The sequence below is a fragment of the Melanaphis sacchari genome, unplaced genomic scaffold, assembly GCF_002803265.2.
Source record: "Melanaphis sacchari strain LSU unplaced genomic scaffold, SCAv2.0 Contig1988_pilon_pilon, whole genome shotgun sequence".
Classification (NCBI taxonomy): Eukaryota; Metazoa; Arthropoda; class Insecta; order Hemiptera; family Aphididae; genus Melanaphis; species Melanaphis sacchari.
Genome location: NW_020270968.1, coordinates 203,694 through 221,286, shown reverse-complemented (window position 1 = coordinate 221,286; position 17,593 = coordinate 203,694). Strand labels below are relative to the sequence as shown.

Genomic DNA, 17,593 nt, shown 5'->3' with positions numbered 1-17,593 from the left:
TGCGCGCAATAATATTTTACCACAATTTGGGATGCACTACTTTCAATACAAATTTAAATTGACCATAACAACCAGAAAAATGAAGGTAGAAACGAGATTTTGGTATGATTAAATTCGTTATTTTTTTATCTAGAGAATGAAACTTTTCCCGAACTGATAAGGTTTTCTGTAATAATTTAATTGATTAGAACGTAATAGTACGTCAGCGGCAGTGAGCGTTGTAATTGGTTACGACGTAATAGTACGTCGGCGGCAGTGAAATCATCAAAAAATCGTCATTTTTAAATTAATATTTTTTAATCATTCATTTATTATTTCATTCATCTGAATTAAAACAATACTAATATTTTTATACATTAAGTATGTTTTTTTACAGACACAAGGCTTAAATTAAATTTTAAACGGAGATAAGAAATAATGTCAGAAATACAAAATAATTACAAAAAATAAATCGGTATTCTTAAACGAATAATTGAAGAATTGGGGTGTACAATACGTTAGTTTTTTCAAATATTTAGTTTTGTCAAAATAATATGAATGAAAAATGTAAAACAAATGCATCAAAATCAGTAAAAAATGATCATATAACTAAAAATTACCGAAAAATGCTAGTAAAAAGATAAATAAAAATGTTTCCACTGAATTTTACATAATATAAGTCATATTTTACTAAAGACAAGCCTCGTATAAAACGTCTTAGAAAAAAAATGCAAATGCTTCAAGTTCCAGGCCCTACAAATGAATTTTCGTTCAGTATAATATAAACAAAAAATAAATAACATACCTATAGTTTTTCTTTTGTGTGGTTTAGTATCTAATAATACCTCTATGGTCGTCGGTCGTATCTATATGTTGTTGTTTACAGGGTGTATGCGTTATATATATATATATATATATATATATATATATATATCGCACGTTTATAGTAATTGGCAGTGTGCGTGTGCTTGCTGCATAATATACAATTTAATATTATGAGGATGAGCGGAAATTGACTCAGAATGAACAGCGAGGGCGCTCTGCGAGGTTATTCCCCTCGTATCTATGTAATGATCATATATAATATTATTATGCATTATTGTAATTCGGCACAAGCCTGCAGCAGCAGTGTGGCTTGTATATATACACATTGATGTATGCACCCCCTATATTATATTATTATACCGTCACGGCATTATTAAATTAGTCACAAGTCACGACCAACATTCGCGAACGATTGACATAATAATATTACATTATAAAGGCACTTTTCATCAAACAAACATAATTGTAGAAAAAAAATGACAAAAAAAAATAAAAAAAATTATAAACGATTAGTGAACTATAAATATAGGTAATAGCCATTTGTAAACGCCACAATCAGAAGTGGAACTGAGGTAAAAAAAAAAAAAAAAACTACGCCTAAAGTGATTAAATCAATATATAATATGTATATTACCTATAACTTTTAACGAAAAAATATTAAAAATCAAATAAAATTACAAATGAATTAATTTTCAATAATAATCTTACGTCCCTAACGCATAAAATTAAGTTCAGTAAAGAACTAAAAACTTATAGTTGTAGCCACATTTAGCTTTTAGCTTATGAATACTGGTCCTGGTCGAATAAAAATGTTTTTATCAGCTCACTATATAAAAATAAAACTTGATTATTTTTGAAGAATTGAAATGTTTTGTTGAATTTTTATAGTATAGCTTTTACGAAGGCAGTCATCTGAAAGCTATAATGATGAACGGAATTTCAGGTATGAAGGCCTTCCACAACTTTATGATCTACTTAGACTTACAGTTTTTATTCAAGTGGTATATAATGACATAGTTTACCTGTACTATTTTTTATTAATTATTTTTACTTATATGCAACCTACACAATTATAGCTATTAAAATATAATTTTAAAATTAGACATAGGTACCTACCACATATATTTTTTTAACGTTATAACAATGTTGTTAATAGATGACGTTAAAGTATAATAATTAAAATGTCACGTTGTAGTTTAACCATCTATACTTATTATAATGTCTTACACTCTTACCATATTAATACTTAATATTAAATTATGATTTTATTCCAAAGAAAAACAATAATAATATCAATAAAACATACTAAGTAATTGATTTATCAATTTTTATCGTCCGGTTTTTCTTAATCTTCGTTTGGCTGTATCGATTACTATGCTAATTAGTCATAACGTTTTATTTTTCGAATACCATGCACATAATATATATGTGTACGTATTACATGTATTAAGTGACGTGTATTCAAATATATATATTTTTTTATACTTGGTAAAAATATATAATATTTTCAAAGAAATAGCAATTTAAATTTTTAATTCTTTTTCTGCCCACCACTACAGGTGCCTATAACTCTTATACACGTATACACATACATGCTATATAATATATTCACTCATAATTAGCCATATATAAGTTCTTGATGAATACGTAATGTTTAATAATTACACTGTCAAAGTCTTTGCACCGTCGTAGGATCTATACATGTATATATAATATAATGTAACGGGTACAATTTGAGATTGAAATGTGAGATATAAAATATATATAATCATGAACGTGTGTGTGTATACCTGTATATATAGTGTATTATATATTTTTATCATGTATACGTATATAATACACACGTGTGCTGCAGTGTAGGTACGGTGTGAGAAAATAACGTTATTGCTCGTTAAAAAAGATAAACAAAAAAATTAAAAAATGGTATTTTATTTATGAATTTTTTAAATGATTTTTCGCCCGAGGTGATAATGTCACGCACATCATGCGTATCCGAGATGTATTATAAATACCGTGCATACCAGGAATTATAATAAAGTGTATGTATAACCGTCGCGCGGCAATGCCTATTTATGGATTTCGACGAGTTTATTAAAACAGCTCGGTGGTCGTGTTTCTCTACACGAATGTATACAATATAATAAAATGTTGCGTATGTAACGCTATGTTTATACGACTCGAGCAACAGGGCGAAAAAAAAAATTACTCAATTAATGTACCGATAGAATAACGTTTTACCCGCATGAATATAATAATATCATAATATATAGGTAAGTATTATAGGTACTATTACGTGTTCGATGTAATTATTAAGTGTGTAGTAAAATGGGTTAGCTAGACCCCTTGTTACGATACGGTTCTAAATATTATATACTATAACACCGTAAGCCAAATATATTATGTAAGTATAAGTAAGGTATACTTATACTTTGTATATGCGTCTGTTTTATACAGAGATTTAGACGTGATGTCTAAGGTTTATGTTTCAATTGATTTTTTGATAAACCAGTGTAATAATATTAGTTAGGTACCTATATTTTACTTGGTTACGTGATATGGATAATACGCGTAAACCAAATTGGAATAATAATACCATGTTAGTGTGTGCATACCTAATTAAATTGTTAGATATTTAGTACCTACTATTATAACATTAGTTATTACTTATTGTACACAAATTTCTAACTATTAATACGTATTAGTAGGTACAAGGTATAGATAATTACATTTTTTTTTTTTTTTTATAATATTACCTTTATTTATATTTATTTTATAGATAATTATTTATGAACTACAATAAGTGGATAGTTTTGAAAATTATTATAATAAGTAATATCATTTATATTATAGAAATTACTAATTACTAATTAGTTGTCATGATAACATAATAGTATGTATCTAATACTATATTTTATTCTAATTTATTATTAAAACTTATACCGCAAAACAAAGTGAAAATAAAAATGTATTTATTCTAAATCATTAATCAAACTTTGTACACCAATAATTTGTATTTATCTATTATTTTAAAATATAGACTTGTACTAAACACCAAATGTGTTCAGCTTCTATGAATATTCTAACTTTGATATATGAAATGATTTAAAACATAATATTATATGTAAATATGGTTTATAGGGGTTTCAAATGTGTAGCATATTATGTGATTAGTTGCGGTATAGCAGCCAAATGCACTGTTTGAATTTTCTTGATTCCCCACAATAAAAGCTTGTATCTACGGTTGAACAGTTAGACTTCAATTAAAAGCTCTGTTCATTTTTTCTTCTTGACCTCATAACTTTCACATTAAACATAATAAATAATTAGATTAAAGTAACTTTAATTATACTAGATATAAAAATCTGTATTCAATTATATATAAACATTACTTAATATAATACATATTATTAATACCTAACTCTACTTATTGATATCTAACCTATACTTAAACTTGTTCATTATAAAATATTAATTATAAAGTAATAAACTATTTAAAACTTACAGTAATAACGACTATGACGATAGCACAAGCTTGTTTCAATTTCAATAGTTTTCGTATTGCACATTTTGAAATATTCTCATTAGTTGTCTTATTAAAAGCTTAAATATTAATTGGTTTGAAAAGGTAATATTTGAAATATAACTAAATTCATCTTCTAAAGTAATTATAATTATTAATTATAATAGTAGTTAATATTATACACGTGCATATAAAATAAATATATTCCAATTTTCAGACATTAAAATTGTTTCCACTAAGTTCATTCATATTAAAATCAATTTCATTTTTTTAGAATGTATTTAAACTTAATTTAAAAATGTCGAAAAATCGTGCAAAGTTTACCGACTGCAGTTAATGCTGAATACTCACCGTTTTTGTAATGGGTTTTTCTGTATAAATATACGCTGATAGTTACTGAATCTCTCCATGACAATTAAGTTCAATAAAAGCGAATTATACCTTTTAATCGGAGTGATAATAGATGACAACAATAATTAAAATAAGGTTAACAATCTTCAAATAAAAAAATTCCACGCATTTCAAAAATTTCGCATTTTATGAAATACTTTTATAATGTATGAAAATAAGTGAATTATCCTGACATAAAAACTAATTAACCTTTCTTTCACAACATTTTTGGTGGTCTTAGTACTTTCAAAAATACATTTTTGATAACATTTATCTAGAATAGTTAAAAATGGAAGGCTTTGATGATCATTTTTTTTACATAAAATAGGAGAAAACGAAGTTAAATCTAAACTAGTGTTGATATAACCTGTTGTTTTTCTTTAATTCGATTGTAAACTTTTTGTAGATGGTATTTAATGCATTTAATTGATTTTTTTATGATGTATTGTAAGTAGTTTTCATATCTGAATGAGCTGAAGTAATCAAGTAACCCATGTAATAATATAAAAAATGGTCAGTGAATTAAGCTGTGAATATTATAAATTTATAACTTATATATTAATAGCCATATAATAAGCCATAGCCATTCACAAACTGTAGTAATAATTTAGACGCTTTACAATTATATTTATTATACGTTTCTGGGAACACTAAAATTCTTGAGGCAAAAACTAATAATAAAAAATGTTTGTATAATTCAGGCTTTAATTTGCCTTTTAAGACAATTCCTCCCTTATATAAAACAAAACTACGTAATTCAGTAGCCTTCCAGTGTTCTACATCACCGATCGGTCATAGCAATCGGCAGAACTCTGATGGCACATATGACTTAAACACTTTTAAATTATTATTTATCTTTTCTTACTTATATCTGTCATTCATATATCCCTTTTCCCTTTGACCAAAATTCAATTAAATGTTTAGTGACACTAAGACATATACAATGCATATAGTCTAGGCAAACTATGCTAGTTATGTTTATAAGGGGAATCATTTTTGTGATATTCTTCATTGCATTAATTTCTAAAATTTTCATTTGCTCTTTATGGAGCATTTGTCTCATTCAAAGCTACACGATAATTTATATAATTTTCCTCTTCAATGCATGAAGTACATTCAAAATACTTATTAAAATGTTTAACATTTAATACAATAACTCTCTGTATAGGGTCATCGCAAACTATGTTGGACTTTATAGACTTATTAAAGTTCAATTTACATTAAAAACATTTCTAAATAAGCCTAAAAAATCAATAGTAAATGGTTTTAAAAATTCTTCAATTGAACGTAATTTTTTAAGCCCATGAAATATACCGATTGGGAGTACGTCCTACCTTGTAAAAACAATTACAATTTTATATAAAAGGAATATTCCTAGGAAACATTTATTGAAACATTTCTACGGAACTTCCATCAGAGTTCTAAAAACATTCCGATAATGAAATATGCCGTGTTGTTTAAAACAGTAAATAAAACATAAATGTACTGTATGTTACGTTTATATTCCATTTATGTTTTTTGTTAAACATAATTTTATTGTTTTCGTACAACATAACTGAATTGTAAGTTAAATTTATATTCCATTTATGATATTTTGGAATATAATATTAATATTACTAAAAGTTGTCCCATTTATACTTTTATTTTTTTCTAGTAAATATATTAAAATGTAATATTCCGGTTATAACACGGGTATACCCGTGAAATCGCATAGAATTTTATAAGGATTAATTAAAATATGTATATTATATATTAATATATTTATTCTACTTCTCCTTTTAAAATTTTATTCAACTAAGAATAGAAATAATTAAAAAATAATAAAATGTTACATTTGTCCCCCGTTTAACTGTTACAATTGTCCCCTATCAAATATTTATGTAAGGAAGTAAATATAAAAAAAAATACTTACTACGCACAGACCAGACAAGATAATCAAGTTATAGAACACTTCTTTCTTTATATAAGCCTCACAATTATCACAGATATAAAATACAGTAAAGTTGTTTTTAGTACAAACTTCATAAGACCAAAGTTTGCACCTATGACATTGAATCCATGATTCTCCACTTTTACTTTTTGAATAAAGTTCTGAGCAAACCGTACAAAAAGCATCATCATCTTCATCACTTTCATCAACTATCTTATTTTTCTTTTTAGCTTTGGATGTTTGTTTATTTTTTCTAGCCTCTGTATATAGTAGTTTGCGTTTAGCAATCTATTTATTTTTTTGTTAGCATTTTGTTCAATTTCATTTTTTTCTGGTGTGTCTGTTAGTATTTTAGTTGTTCTTTTTTTTCTCCCACTCTTTTTTGCCATTTTTTGTGCTAATTAGGCTTTAAGATAAGGTCTAATACTTTCAGGTGATATAGTTATTGGTTCTTGACTTAATGTTTCAGTTATTATGTTTATTATAACTGTTTCTGTGTTATTGGATGTTTCATTAGGTTGCATGTTATCTGTACTATTTAATACAATGTTTGTAACAGTTGATGGTGCATATTCATCATCATCAAACACATTTCTATTGAATGGCCATACACCAGACACAGAAAAGCCATTTATAATATTTTTTGGTGTAGCTGCGTTTACAAGGGCATTAGAAGTAACAGAAGGCAAATCATATATATAGTAATCCTTTTACCAGGGTTGCTCTTTATCCAAGAATCCATTTCTTGGTTAATTAATTTTTTGAATGGACCAAACACTGACCTGTCTAAAGGTTGAAGTTTTTGGGAGCAATGAGGGGGGAATGAAAGCAACACAACGCCATTTTCTCTACAATAATCAATAACTGGTAGATATAAATGTGATTCATGATTATCTAACAGTATCAACACCTTTTTTTCTTGTGTGGGTCTTACATGGTTTACAAAATGATGCATAAATTTTAAGAATTGGTCTCCTTGCATCCACCCTGATTTATTTGACGTGCCTACCCACTGTGCAAAAAACCGTTACAGTTATGTAAAAAAACAATTCCAATGGAACTATGGAATATTCCTTTGGAACTTCCATATGAATTCCAAAAACATTCCAGAAACGCCTTATGCCATGTTGTTTGTAACATTGTATAAAACATTATGTAACTGTATTCAGATTTATGTTACCTGAATGGTTTTTTTGAAACACTACAGTAATATTTTTCTAAAAACCATTCCCGGGATGTTTGTAGGTACTATCGATTAATAGTTTGAAATATTATGTTCCTGGTATGTTTTCTTTGTAACTTTAAAGGTACATTTGGTAGATACTCCCCCCCACATACCTCTACAGTTAAATTTATAATTTCATACTATAAAGGGGTGCGACTCGTTTGCGCACATTTACCTTTTTTACAACATGTTTGCGCACAAAATCACAACTCGTTTGCGCACACATATTTTAGGTTTAAATAATAAAGGTACAACTCGTTTGCGCACATTTACCTTATTTTGCTTAATTATAATTAATTAATAGACTGTATAAAATAATAATATATATATACATATTGTATATAAAAAAAATTAATTTATAAATTAAGATTTAATTATTTTGAATTTCTAAGTATTTATTATATTATTTAACATCGATCGACCAGATATCGGCGAGAATAAGATATATATACAATAATATAATACAGATAAAAGTAATAATAACGTCAATGATTATACGCGTAAACAATATTGTCAATTATTAATTTAAAATTTATATATTGAATTAAATAAAAAAGTACAAAAATAAAAGTTACTTTACGTTATTAATTTACACAATAAAAATAAAATTACATGAATATTTAATTTTTTTTTGTTTTATAATTATAGCACATATGTAAGTACCTTCAGATATATCTATTATAAATATGATTTTAATATTACAAAAATTAAAATATATTAAAAAACATGCATTGTAGGTTTAATAAGTAATAATAGTAGTCTATTAGTTATAAAATTATACTAATTTAGAATGGTGACATTTAAGTCCGATTTTCTTCATATAAGTTAAACGATTAATAATATTATTTTTATATTCATTCCAAATGTTTTCCAATTGTATCTCCTTATTAATTGTCTCTTTTCTTTTGAAATTCATGATTTTATTGTTTATCGAATTAATTTTTAAATCAGTGTCACTTTGAATTCCAATAATGACGTCGATTACTTGATGTATGTGCGGATGAGCAGTGTAAAACTGACTATTATATTGTTTGTGATAACTCTCGGCACCATTAGTAGTCTTAGGATTATTAGTAGGTTCACAAGCCCATAATGTTGGAGGGAAATTGCTGTCCGATGTTATGTAATTTTCTAAAATATAATCGGAAAATATAGAAATATTAGACGTAGTACTTGGTGCTATTGACATAAGATCACAAAATCCATCGGAAACTTCGTCAGGGGGTAAATAACTTAATCCAAAAAAACATTTCATCCATTTTCCAACTTCTGAGTCGTTGTTTAAGTACTCGCTCGATAATAATTTATGTTGTTGAATATGCCTAAACCAATTTTGCCCTAAATGAAAGTTACAACACATGATTTTGCATTTAGGGAAAATTTGCAATACTGCATTATGCGCAGATTTTTCAAAGTCGACATGAAAATTGCTTAAATTTATTATATTACCAGTAATTTGAATACATATATTTTGTAATGTTTTCCACATACTGATGTAAGTATCAGTATGTTTGTTACTTAAAAAACAAAATGCCACAGGAACATAAAAATTGTTTGTAAATACGTGAATAGTATAAAGTTGAACAAAATATTTCGGAGCGAATGAAAATGTCCCATCCCCAAAAACGTGTTCTGCACTTTGTAGCAATTCCAAATTTTGTTTACATGTAAATATAAATATATTTTCATCATCACTAACGAAACAAAATTTATTACCTTTGTAAGTAATATTATGCTGATCATCAACTAATTGTTTTTTAGCATCTTCTAAAGATCTCGGTATGTTTGGAAAGGATTTTTTTCGTTTTTCATACATGGATCTTCGAATTAATTTCATATCGCTATATTGAAGATGTTCAGATTTTTCGTTGTTTTTCAATTCCCGGCGTATTAGTTTATTTGGTTTAATATGTAAATCCTCTTCGGCTCTACGTTTCAAATTGCTTCTTACTACTTCTCGATGAATTGTTCGGTCGTCGTACTCGTCATGGGTATGCGTGTTTGTAATTTTTAAAATTTTATATGATTCATTAACTAACCTAACTACAGCACTTACGGAACAATTTTTATTTGTACACCTAAAATTTTTATCACCAGATTTTAAAGTTCGGAATTCTCTAAATTTATAATTTTCTATGTTTAAACATTTTTTTCCTCGACGCGTTTCAAAAACATCACAAATTTCGATATCCATAGTCAATATAGTCAGTTGTTATAGTACAGCTTTCTGGCGAACGACTGTTTAAAAGTATTATGCTTTCCTAATACACGACGATTATTTTAAATCGATATATATTGATTATTGATATGCTGGTAATTTGTACTGATAATTTTTACCGATAATTCAATTACTTTAGGTAAGTCCAAATTTAAAAATATAAAATATATGTTACTCAGTGTTTATGTTGTGCGCAAACGAGTCGTCCGTTACAGGTAAACGACTGATTTCGTTGTGCGCAAACGAGTCATCGATATCTAGGTAAAAAATGTAGATTGTGCGCAAACGAGTTGCACCGCTATAAAGTATAATTATTATAATAATTGTATAAATAAATAAAGAATTTTTGTCTAACAATTATCATCAATTTATTAAATTGAATAACCCATGGACACACTTACTCATAGATATTTATTTTATACAAAGTATTTGTAAAAATTACATAAATAGGTATATAAAATATACCCAGTTATTACATTAGTTGAAATAAAATTTACAAATAAAATAAAAAATTCCAATTCATAGGTACCATAAATAAGTTTATTTTAAATAAATGTCCACATCAAACATAAATAAATATTCAAAATGTATATTAGTATAAACATGTATATTACACATTATGGCACAATGAGATTACATTTGTTTGATTATTGGTAAGTTGAACAAAAAACACTTAAATTTAATATTATTTAAAATTATATAATATATGGTTCTGATATATGATTTCACTTTTAATTGAAAAATGCCTACAATTCTATAATATGGTACTGGTTGTAAAAACTATAAATACAATAGTGTATTATATTATATTATATTACTTAGTTGTTTATAACTTAATAACAAAATAGTTGGGTAAATAATATTAGTATATTAATATATGTTAATATATTGTATATACTCGAGTGAAATGTTACAAAGTTATTGATTTTGAAATAAAAATATAGAATTGATGTTTAAGCTCTATAATACATAATTATACATTTTACACTTATTTACAACTACAAACTATATTAAACAATTAAACATTGTGACATAAAGAAATCACAACAGCTTGATTATTAATAAGCCGAGAGAAAAAACATTTATATTTTACAGTGTTTAAAACAATATTATAGGGACTTGATATACAATTGGTATTAATTAAATAAATTCCAACATGTCTACTGGGCACTGGTTTTATAAATAAATCGTTTATAGTTAAGATTTTTACAACAGATAATTGAATAGTGTTATCAATTTTTGAATTTTGTTTATATATATTTTGAATTATTGCAATACTGTCATCATCCAAGATGATACACTGATCTTTCGGATTACTACAACTAAGAATATAATTGTTGGAATTTAATGTAATTTGGTTATAATAAGTGGTTCCAAAATTTGAAATATTTTCATTTATCTTAAAAGATTTAATTAAATTATTCTCATCATAAGTCGAAACGGCTATTAATTCTTCTCCTTCAGATGCGGTTATTTTATTTTTAATTTCAGAAAGTGGGTATCTACAACACTTCATAGACTTTTTGAGTATCTGAAGATAGTTTTCATATTTAAATGCACTAAAGTTATCCAAAGATCCATGTAAATGTGCATAAAATGGTAAGTGGATTAAACTGTGGACATTATAGTTAATAAATTGAGGACCATAATGCGATGAATAGTTTTCAACAAATTGTCGTAAAAGCTTTAATGCTAAATTATTATTTTCATTACTAATTTGATTTGAGCATAATATTCGAATCGATACAACTAATAGAAGAAAGTGTTCATAAAATTCTTTTTTTAAATTCGACTTCAATACAATAACCCCTGTATATAGAAGAATTTCTCTAAATTCTGTAGCTTTCCAAAATTCAAGGTCATCGAGGGATCTTGGCAGGCGAGCAAATTCCGATGGTACTGACTTTCTTAAATTGAACAAAGATAGAGAAATATTAGATTTTTTTTCTTCTATAATTCTAACTGGTTTTTTCCCCCGTATCCAAAACTCAAGAAGGCGTTTCATTACCCCTTGGCAAACACAATGCATATAATCGAGGACAACTGTGCTCGTAACATCTATAGGAAGTTCTATTAGAGGACTTACACCATCTTTATGATACTCGGAATTAGATTTAGATCTAAATGATTCATTACTACGTAATGGAGCAGACTCACCTAAAAAGCATACTCTTTTTTCTAAATAATCTCCTTCTATTTCACATGAATTACAAGAAAAATACCCATTATGATTCTTGACATTCAATAAGAACGATTTTGCTGGCGCGTCAGCTATAATATGAACAATTTCAAAGTTTATATGTTTATTTTCAATTTTAATACCGCAAGTTAATAAGTTTTGTAGCTCAATTATAAATGGTCTAAAAAATTCATTTATATTTCCAGGTTTGCTTTTATAACTATGATAAATACCAACAGGAAAAATCTTTTTTACAAAAATAGGTAAGTTAACAAATGATAATAAGATAGGCCAAAACTGAGTTTTTGAGCTCTTTGCTAAGGGCAGGCCATCAATATTAAAACTTAATTTAATAGTTATATTATTAGGAATATGTTTTATCTGTTTGACTAAATGAGGTTTGATTATATTTAATATGCCTATATCTAGATAGGAACCATTTTGAATTTCATTTATTGGATGATTAGCCTTATGTTCATGTAAAATAGTTCTTATATCTTTTGGCACCTTTAAACCAATACTACGCAGAATGGATAATATTTCATTGGCACTTCCATGAGACACATTAAAGTTTACAGCCCATTTACGAAGTTTTTTTATTAAGTCTTGATTTGAATCTTCATTAGTAACTTCTTTTTCAAAAATTGGCTGAACTCTTTTTGAAATATCCTAAAATCGATATATGCAATTATTGCATTAATTATATGTAGAAAAAATAAACTACATCAATACTAACATTATAAGATGCACGTGCCATTACAGGTAACATAACTTCTTCTTGTAAATGTTGATATAATAATGGTTCCAAACTAATTTCTGCATTGATAGGCTTTACATTGTTGCTATGTTCAATGGAAGGTTTTATTACTTCTGTTGGATTAAATGTTTGATTGGAAGTCTAAAGGAAAATTGCACTTGTTAGATCAATTTATTATAACTTTCGAATAAAAAAACTTGAAAATTCAATAGGGTTACAAATTTACAATGTATTTAAGAATTTTATCGTAATTGTTTCTTACTTCAAGTTCATTTTTAAGTCGCCTTTTAAATTGACGATTCGATATGGTTCCAATATTTTTTACTCTTCTACTAGATGTTATGGACCCTAAAGAAAAATTGAATATCAATATTTGTTAAAAACAAAAATAAAATGAATCATAAACAAATATATAGATTGGTAATGCAACAAATTATAGTAAAACAACTTATTTTATTGTGTATAAAATAAAATAAAATAATAAACTTCCGAACTACTTTGTTGGAAAAAATGTCAATTTACAGATTGGTAAAATTTAAAATTAAGTTTAAACTATTATTATTGAACATTTTCAGATTGTTTTTCCCTGTCAAATCTAGTTTTGGCGGTTCTAAACCAACACTGGACATCTAATTCAAAGTTAGAATCTGAATATTGGAGATACCGATTTTTGATTACACCTATTAAAAAAAAAATTTTCAGTACACGATACTATAGCACAAAATAACACTACACACTTTTCATTATAGCAATAATTGTTAATTCCTGAATTCTGAACTTTGTTGCATCCTTCTCAAAAGCTCTTCCAGTCCACGAACATTCAATTGCAAATTTGTTAGTAAATAATTTGGAGAGAATTCTTCTGATATTATTTTTTGCATCAACACCACCAACAGAGCAAAGCATCTTTTGCTATCAAATATAAGTTGTGAATGCAAGAAAAACAGAAATAAATAAAAATACATTCATAACATTTTTTCTACTTTTCTCTACTTACAAATTTTTCATTCATATCACTATCTGAATTTAATTTACTTTCACATTCCAAAACACTCACTTTGGAAGTAAATGGAAATTTATCTACGAATTGTTTATCTGGAATGTTAGACAAAACTGGTACCATTTGAGAAGTCAGTGTCGCTACTTCATTTCTTAAGCTACTAATTTGGTTCAGCATACGTTCGTTCATTAAGCGATTAGTTATCACCTCATTCAGGATTTTTTTTAAAATTCCATGCTGAGTTTCTGATAAATAGTTTATTATTTTAATAACAATTAAAATTATTTAATTATTTAATCACAAATAAATATTTTTATATACCTAATAAAAGCGGGAGACTGCTATATAATATTATAGTACTATATATAGTATTTATAATCGATGCTAATACCTTATATTCTTAACTCGACGCTTTCAACAGTTTTAACCACGATTATCATTTATCAAATGTCATTGATTAGGTACTTTATTACTTTATTCATTTATTAAACATTGCGGTCAGCACATGCTCAATCAAGACCACCCACCACCCTAACATTGTTGGTGCAGTGCACCAAAAACAGTATACCCAAACCGCTTCTGCTCCAAGCGTTTAAACTTGAGAGTTCCAATTCTAACCATCGATACTATATCCAATGAGACCTTTCACCTTCCAGGAAGGTCCTTCCTACTCTCCGTTCTTACTATTTAGTAAACGATCCTTTTATTAGAACAATACACAGTTTAAATGAGAATAATATTAATATTTGGCCTTAATTTGTTATTGCTTGTAATTTATTAGTATTTAAATATCTACAACTTTTGTATTAATAACCTATTTATATGTAAAATTTACTATTTTATATGTAAAAAGCCGATTGGCGTTAATATCATAAAATAATAAAAAAAAAAATACTACTACTCAGTTGTATTACTGTGGTTATAGTCTACAATTAAAATGAACAGCAATTTAATTTTTATGCGAATTTAAAATTGAAAACCAGTTTAGTATTTATTTTAATGATAAAAAGTTAATAATTATTAATTATTATTTATTAGTAGTTATTATTTTATCAATTATCACTTATAATTATAAATTATAATTGACTATTGTTTTACCTTCATACGTTCTTAAACTTGTGTTGGTGGATGTGTTGGCGTCATTTGAAGATATTATGAGTTGCGACTGTTGTGAGCTGCTAAACTCATTTTGATATACTTCAAAATTAGATATCTGTTTTACATCAATGAACAATATTTTACAATAATAAGTAATAACATATTTTGTTACATAGATTAGGCATAATTAAGTCAATTTTGGACATTTTCAGTTGATGCATTAATTTTGTGTGAAATTTCAAGCCGCGTTGAATGATACCACTGTAGATTTCATGTGGGATTTGGTTTATGAGATAAAATAGAATGCGTTTGGTATTAAGTCGTTATACAGAATTTTTTTCTATGAGGAAGGGCCTAAGTCACTAATTTTGTATAGCAAATTTTGTTAAGTGATTTATATTAAGTAACTTATGATTTAATATAGGTACAAAATAGCAATTATATTATACAAAACGTCCAAAAGAAGTCGTGCTCTTTTGTCGATGGCAACTGATAGGTATCAAATTTTAACAATATAGATACACTTAATAGGTTAGTCAATAATTTATTGTTGGTTACTTATAAAGTTACCTGATAAATAAAAATGCCTAAAAAACATAAACAATTTATAAAGTTACATGTTTTTTGTGTCTCCTGAAAAGTATCAATATTTGACTTAAGCCCTTTCTCTTAAAAACCGTCCAATTAATTTGTATATATATAAATTAATTACCTGTTCTAAGATGGACCTTTCTGCAGAATGTTGATCTGAAGTTATTTGATTAGTAAATGATTGTGGCTCTGTTATTGATATATTTCTGTATATTGAAGAAGCAGTTGATGATTGTGGCTCTGTTGGTATAATTGACATATCTGTATATATTGGAGTTGTAGACAATTGTGGTATGCTGTCTTTAAAAGTCATGTCTTGAGAACCAATCAATAAACTATTAGATATAGCTGGAGCAATAACAAAACCTATATCTAGATAGGTACAAACATTTAAATTAAATATTAATCATTATTGAATTGTTGTTATATGGTTTTTCAGAACCAATAGGTAATTAATGTAAATAATAATAATAATATACAACATTTTTAAAAATAAATTTCTATAATTCACCTTCGTCATCTGAACTATCAGTCACTGGAGTATTGCATTTTTTTTTTGCCACTGGTTCTTCATTATCAGAAGTCACTACTTGAACATGCCATGCTTTACTAAAGTTGTCTAATAGTTAAACATTGCACTAATTAGTTCATATTTTTACTTTGTTTATTTATCAAAATACTGTCAATTAAATATGGTTTTTTTCTTACCGTGAGTTTTGTTACCGCCAAGTATCTTAATTTCATACTGTGTCCAAGAATCTTTTGGTTTCACAGCTTTATTCAGATCATCGCTAGTCACAGATCTTATCGGTGGCCATTTACAAAATTTGATTGTGCTGGTGATCAACTTTTCAGTTTCATTTTCTACCAGCCAATTTATGGGAAGAACACTATAATCTTTAGTATCTATGAATTTTGCCACGACCCATTTCATTGACCAATTCTGGAATTCCATAAAAATAACTTATGATTGACTTTTGACTACATTTATTATAATACCAATATTACACGATACCAGTTGTTGGCATAATAGCATGCCTACTGGCCTACCAACACTGGTGCCAGCAAATAAACAATACCTAATTGTTTTAGTGGCTTTCTCCAGTTGCTGGCAGATTGTTTATAACTTACCTTTTTATTCATATTCGCCAAAGTATTCGGAAATGTAATTGTTTATTTAAATAACTATAATGACGATTCAAAAACACTTTATATAAAACAAATCGAAGACGTCGTTTACAGTATTATTATTCTCACCAGTTAAGACTCACCACAGTTTAACGTAATAAAATATACAATATTTAGTACACTGACAGCAGTGAGACGTTAAGTGTTAAGTCGTAGTCGGTTACTCGGGTAGTGCGGTTAGCGTAATGCGACTAATGCGAGAGCAAGCAATTTATTACAAAAATACAAAATTACAATGAGGATTCCGCCGCCCGCCTGCCAGTCACTGATAGGCGATAGCCGCTGTATTCGGGTATTCCACGTATTACGTCTAAACCAATATTTATTTTTAGATTGTTATTATCGGAACGGCTGGAGCTTGTGTTTTTCTGAAATATTCCCGTAACATATTGGGAACCATTATAAATTTACTAAGCAACGTTTTTATGAAACCATAAATGTAGGTCTGCGGGAACGTTTCGTTGTAATGTTTACATTGGAACTTAAAATTAATACAACGCATGTTTTTGTGGAACATTACAGATACTTTCATTGAATGTATACCATTCTTATGTTAATAGTGGAACTTAAAATGTATATTCCTAGAATGTTTGGAACAGTTTCTTGCACGGTGGGTACACACCCTGGTGGTCCTCCTCTAATAAAATGATCTTTATAATTCATTCTTGGAAAAACAAACATAGGTGGTACAGT

The 17,593-nt window shown here is 27.3% G+C and overlaps 2 protein-coding genes across 2 annotated transcripts; both read right to left on the bottom strand.

The window, feature by feature from the left end:
- Positions 1–8,601: 8,601 nt before the first annotated feature.
- Positions 8,602–10,379, bottom strand: LOC112592859. Its single transcript, XM_025337009.1, has one exon. It carries the CDS (start codon positions 10,061–10,063, stop codon positions 8,645–8,647), a length of 1,419 nt encoding a protein of 472 aa, XP_025192794.1. The 5' UTR covers positions 10,064–10,379; the 3' UTR covers positions 8,602–8,644.
- A 626-nt stretch (positions 10,380–11,005) lies between these two features.
- On the bottom strand, positions 11,006–16,876 carry LOC112592873. Its single transcript, XM_025337035.1, has 9 exons — positions 16,844–16,876; positions 16,421–16,655; positions 16,224–16,331; positions 15,834–16,084; positions 15,122–15,236; positions 13,286–13,371; positions 13,003–13,164; positions 11,181–12,935; positions 11,006–11,047 (listed from the first exon to the last, which is right to left on the bottom strand). Exons 1-9 carry the CDS (start codon positions 16,853–16,855, stop codon positions 11,006–11,008), a joined length of 2,766 nt encoding a protein of 921 aa, XP_025192820.1. The 5' UTR covers positions 16,856–16,876.
- Positions 16,877–17,593: the final 717 nt, after the last annotated feature.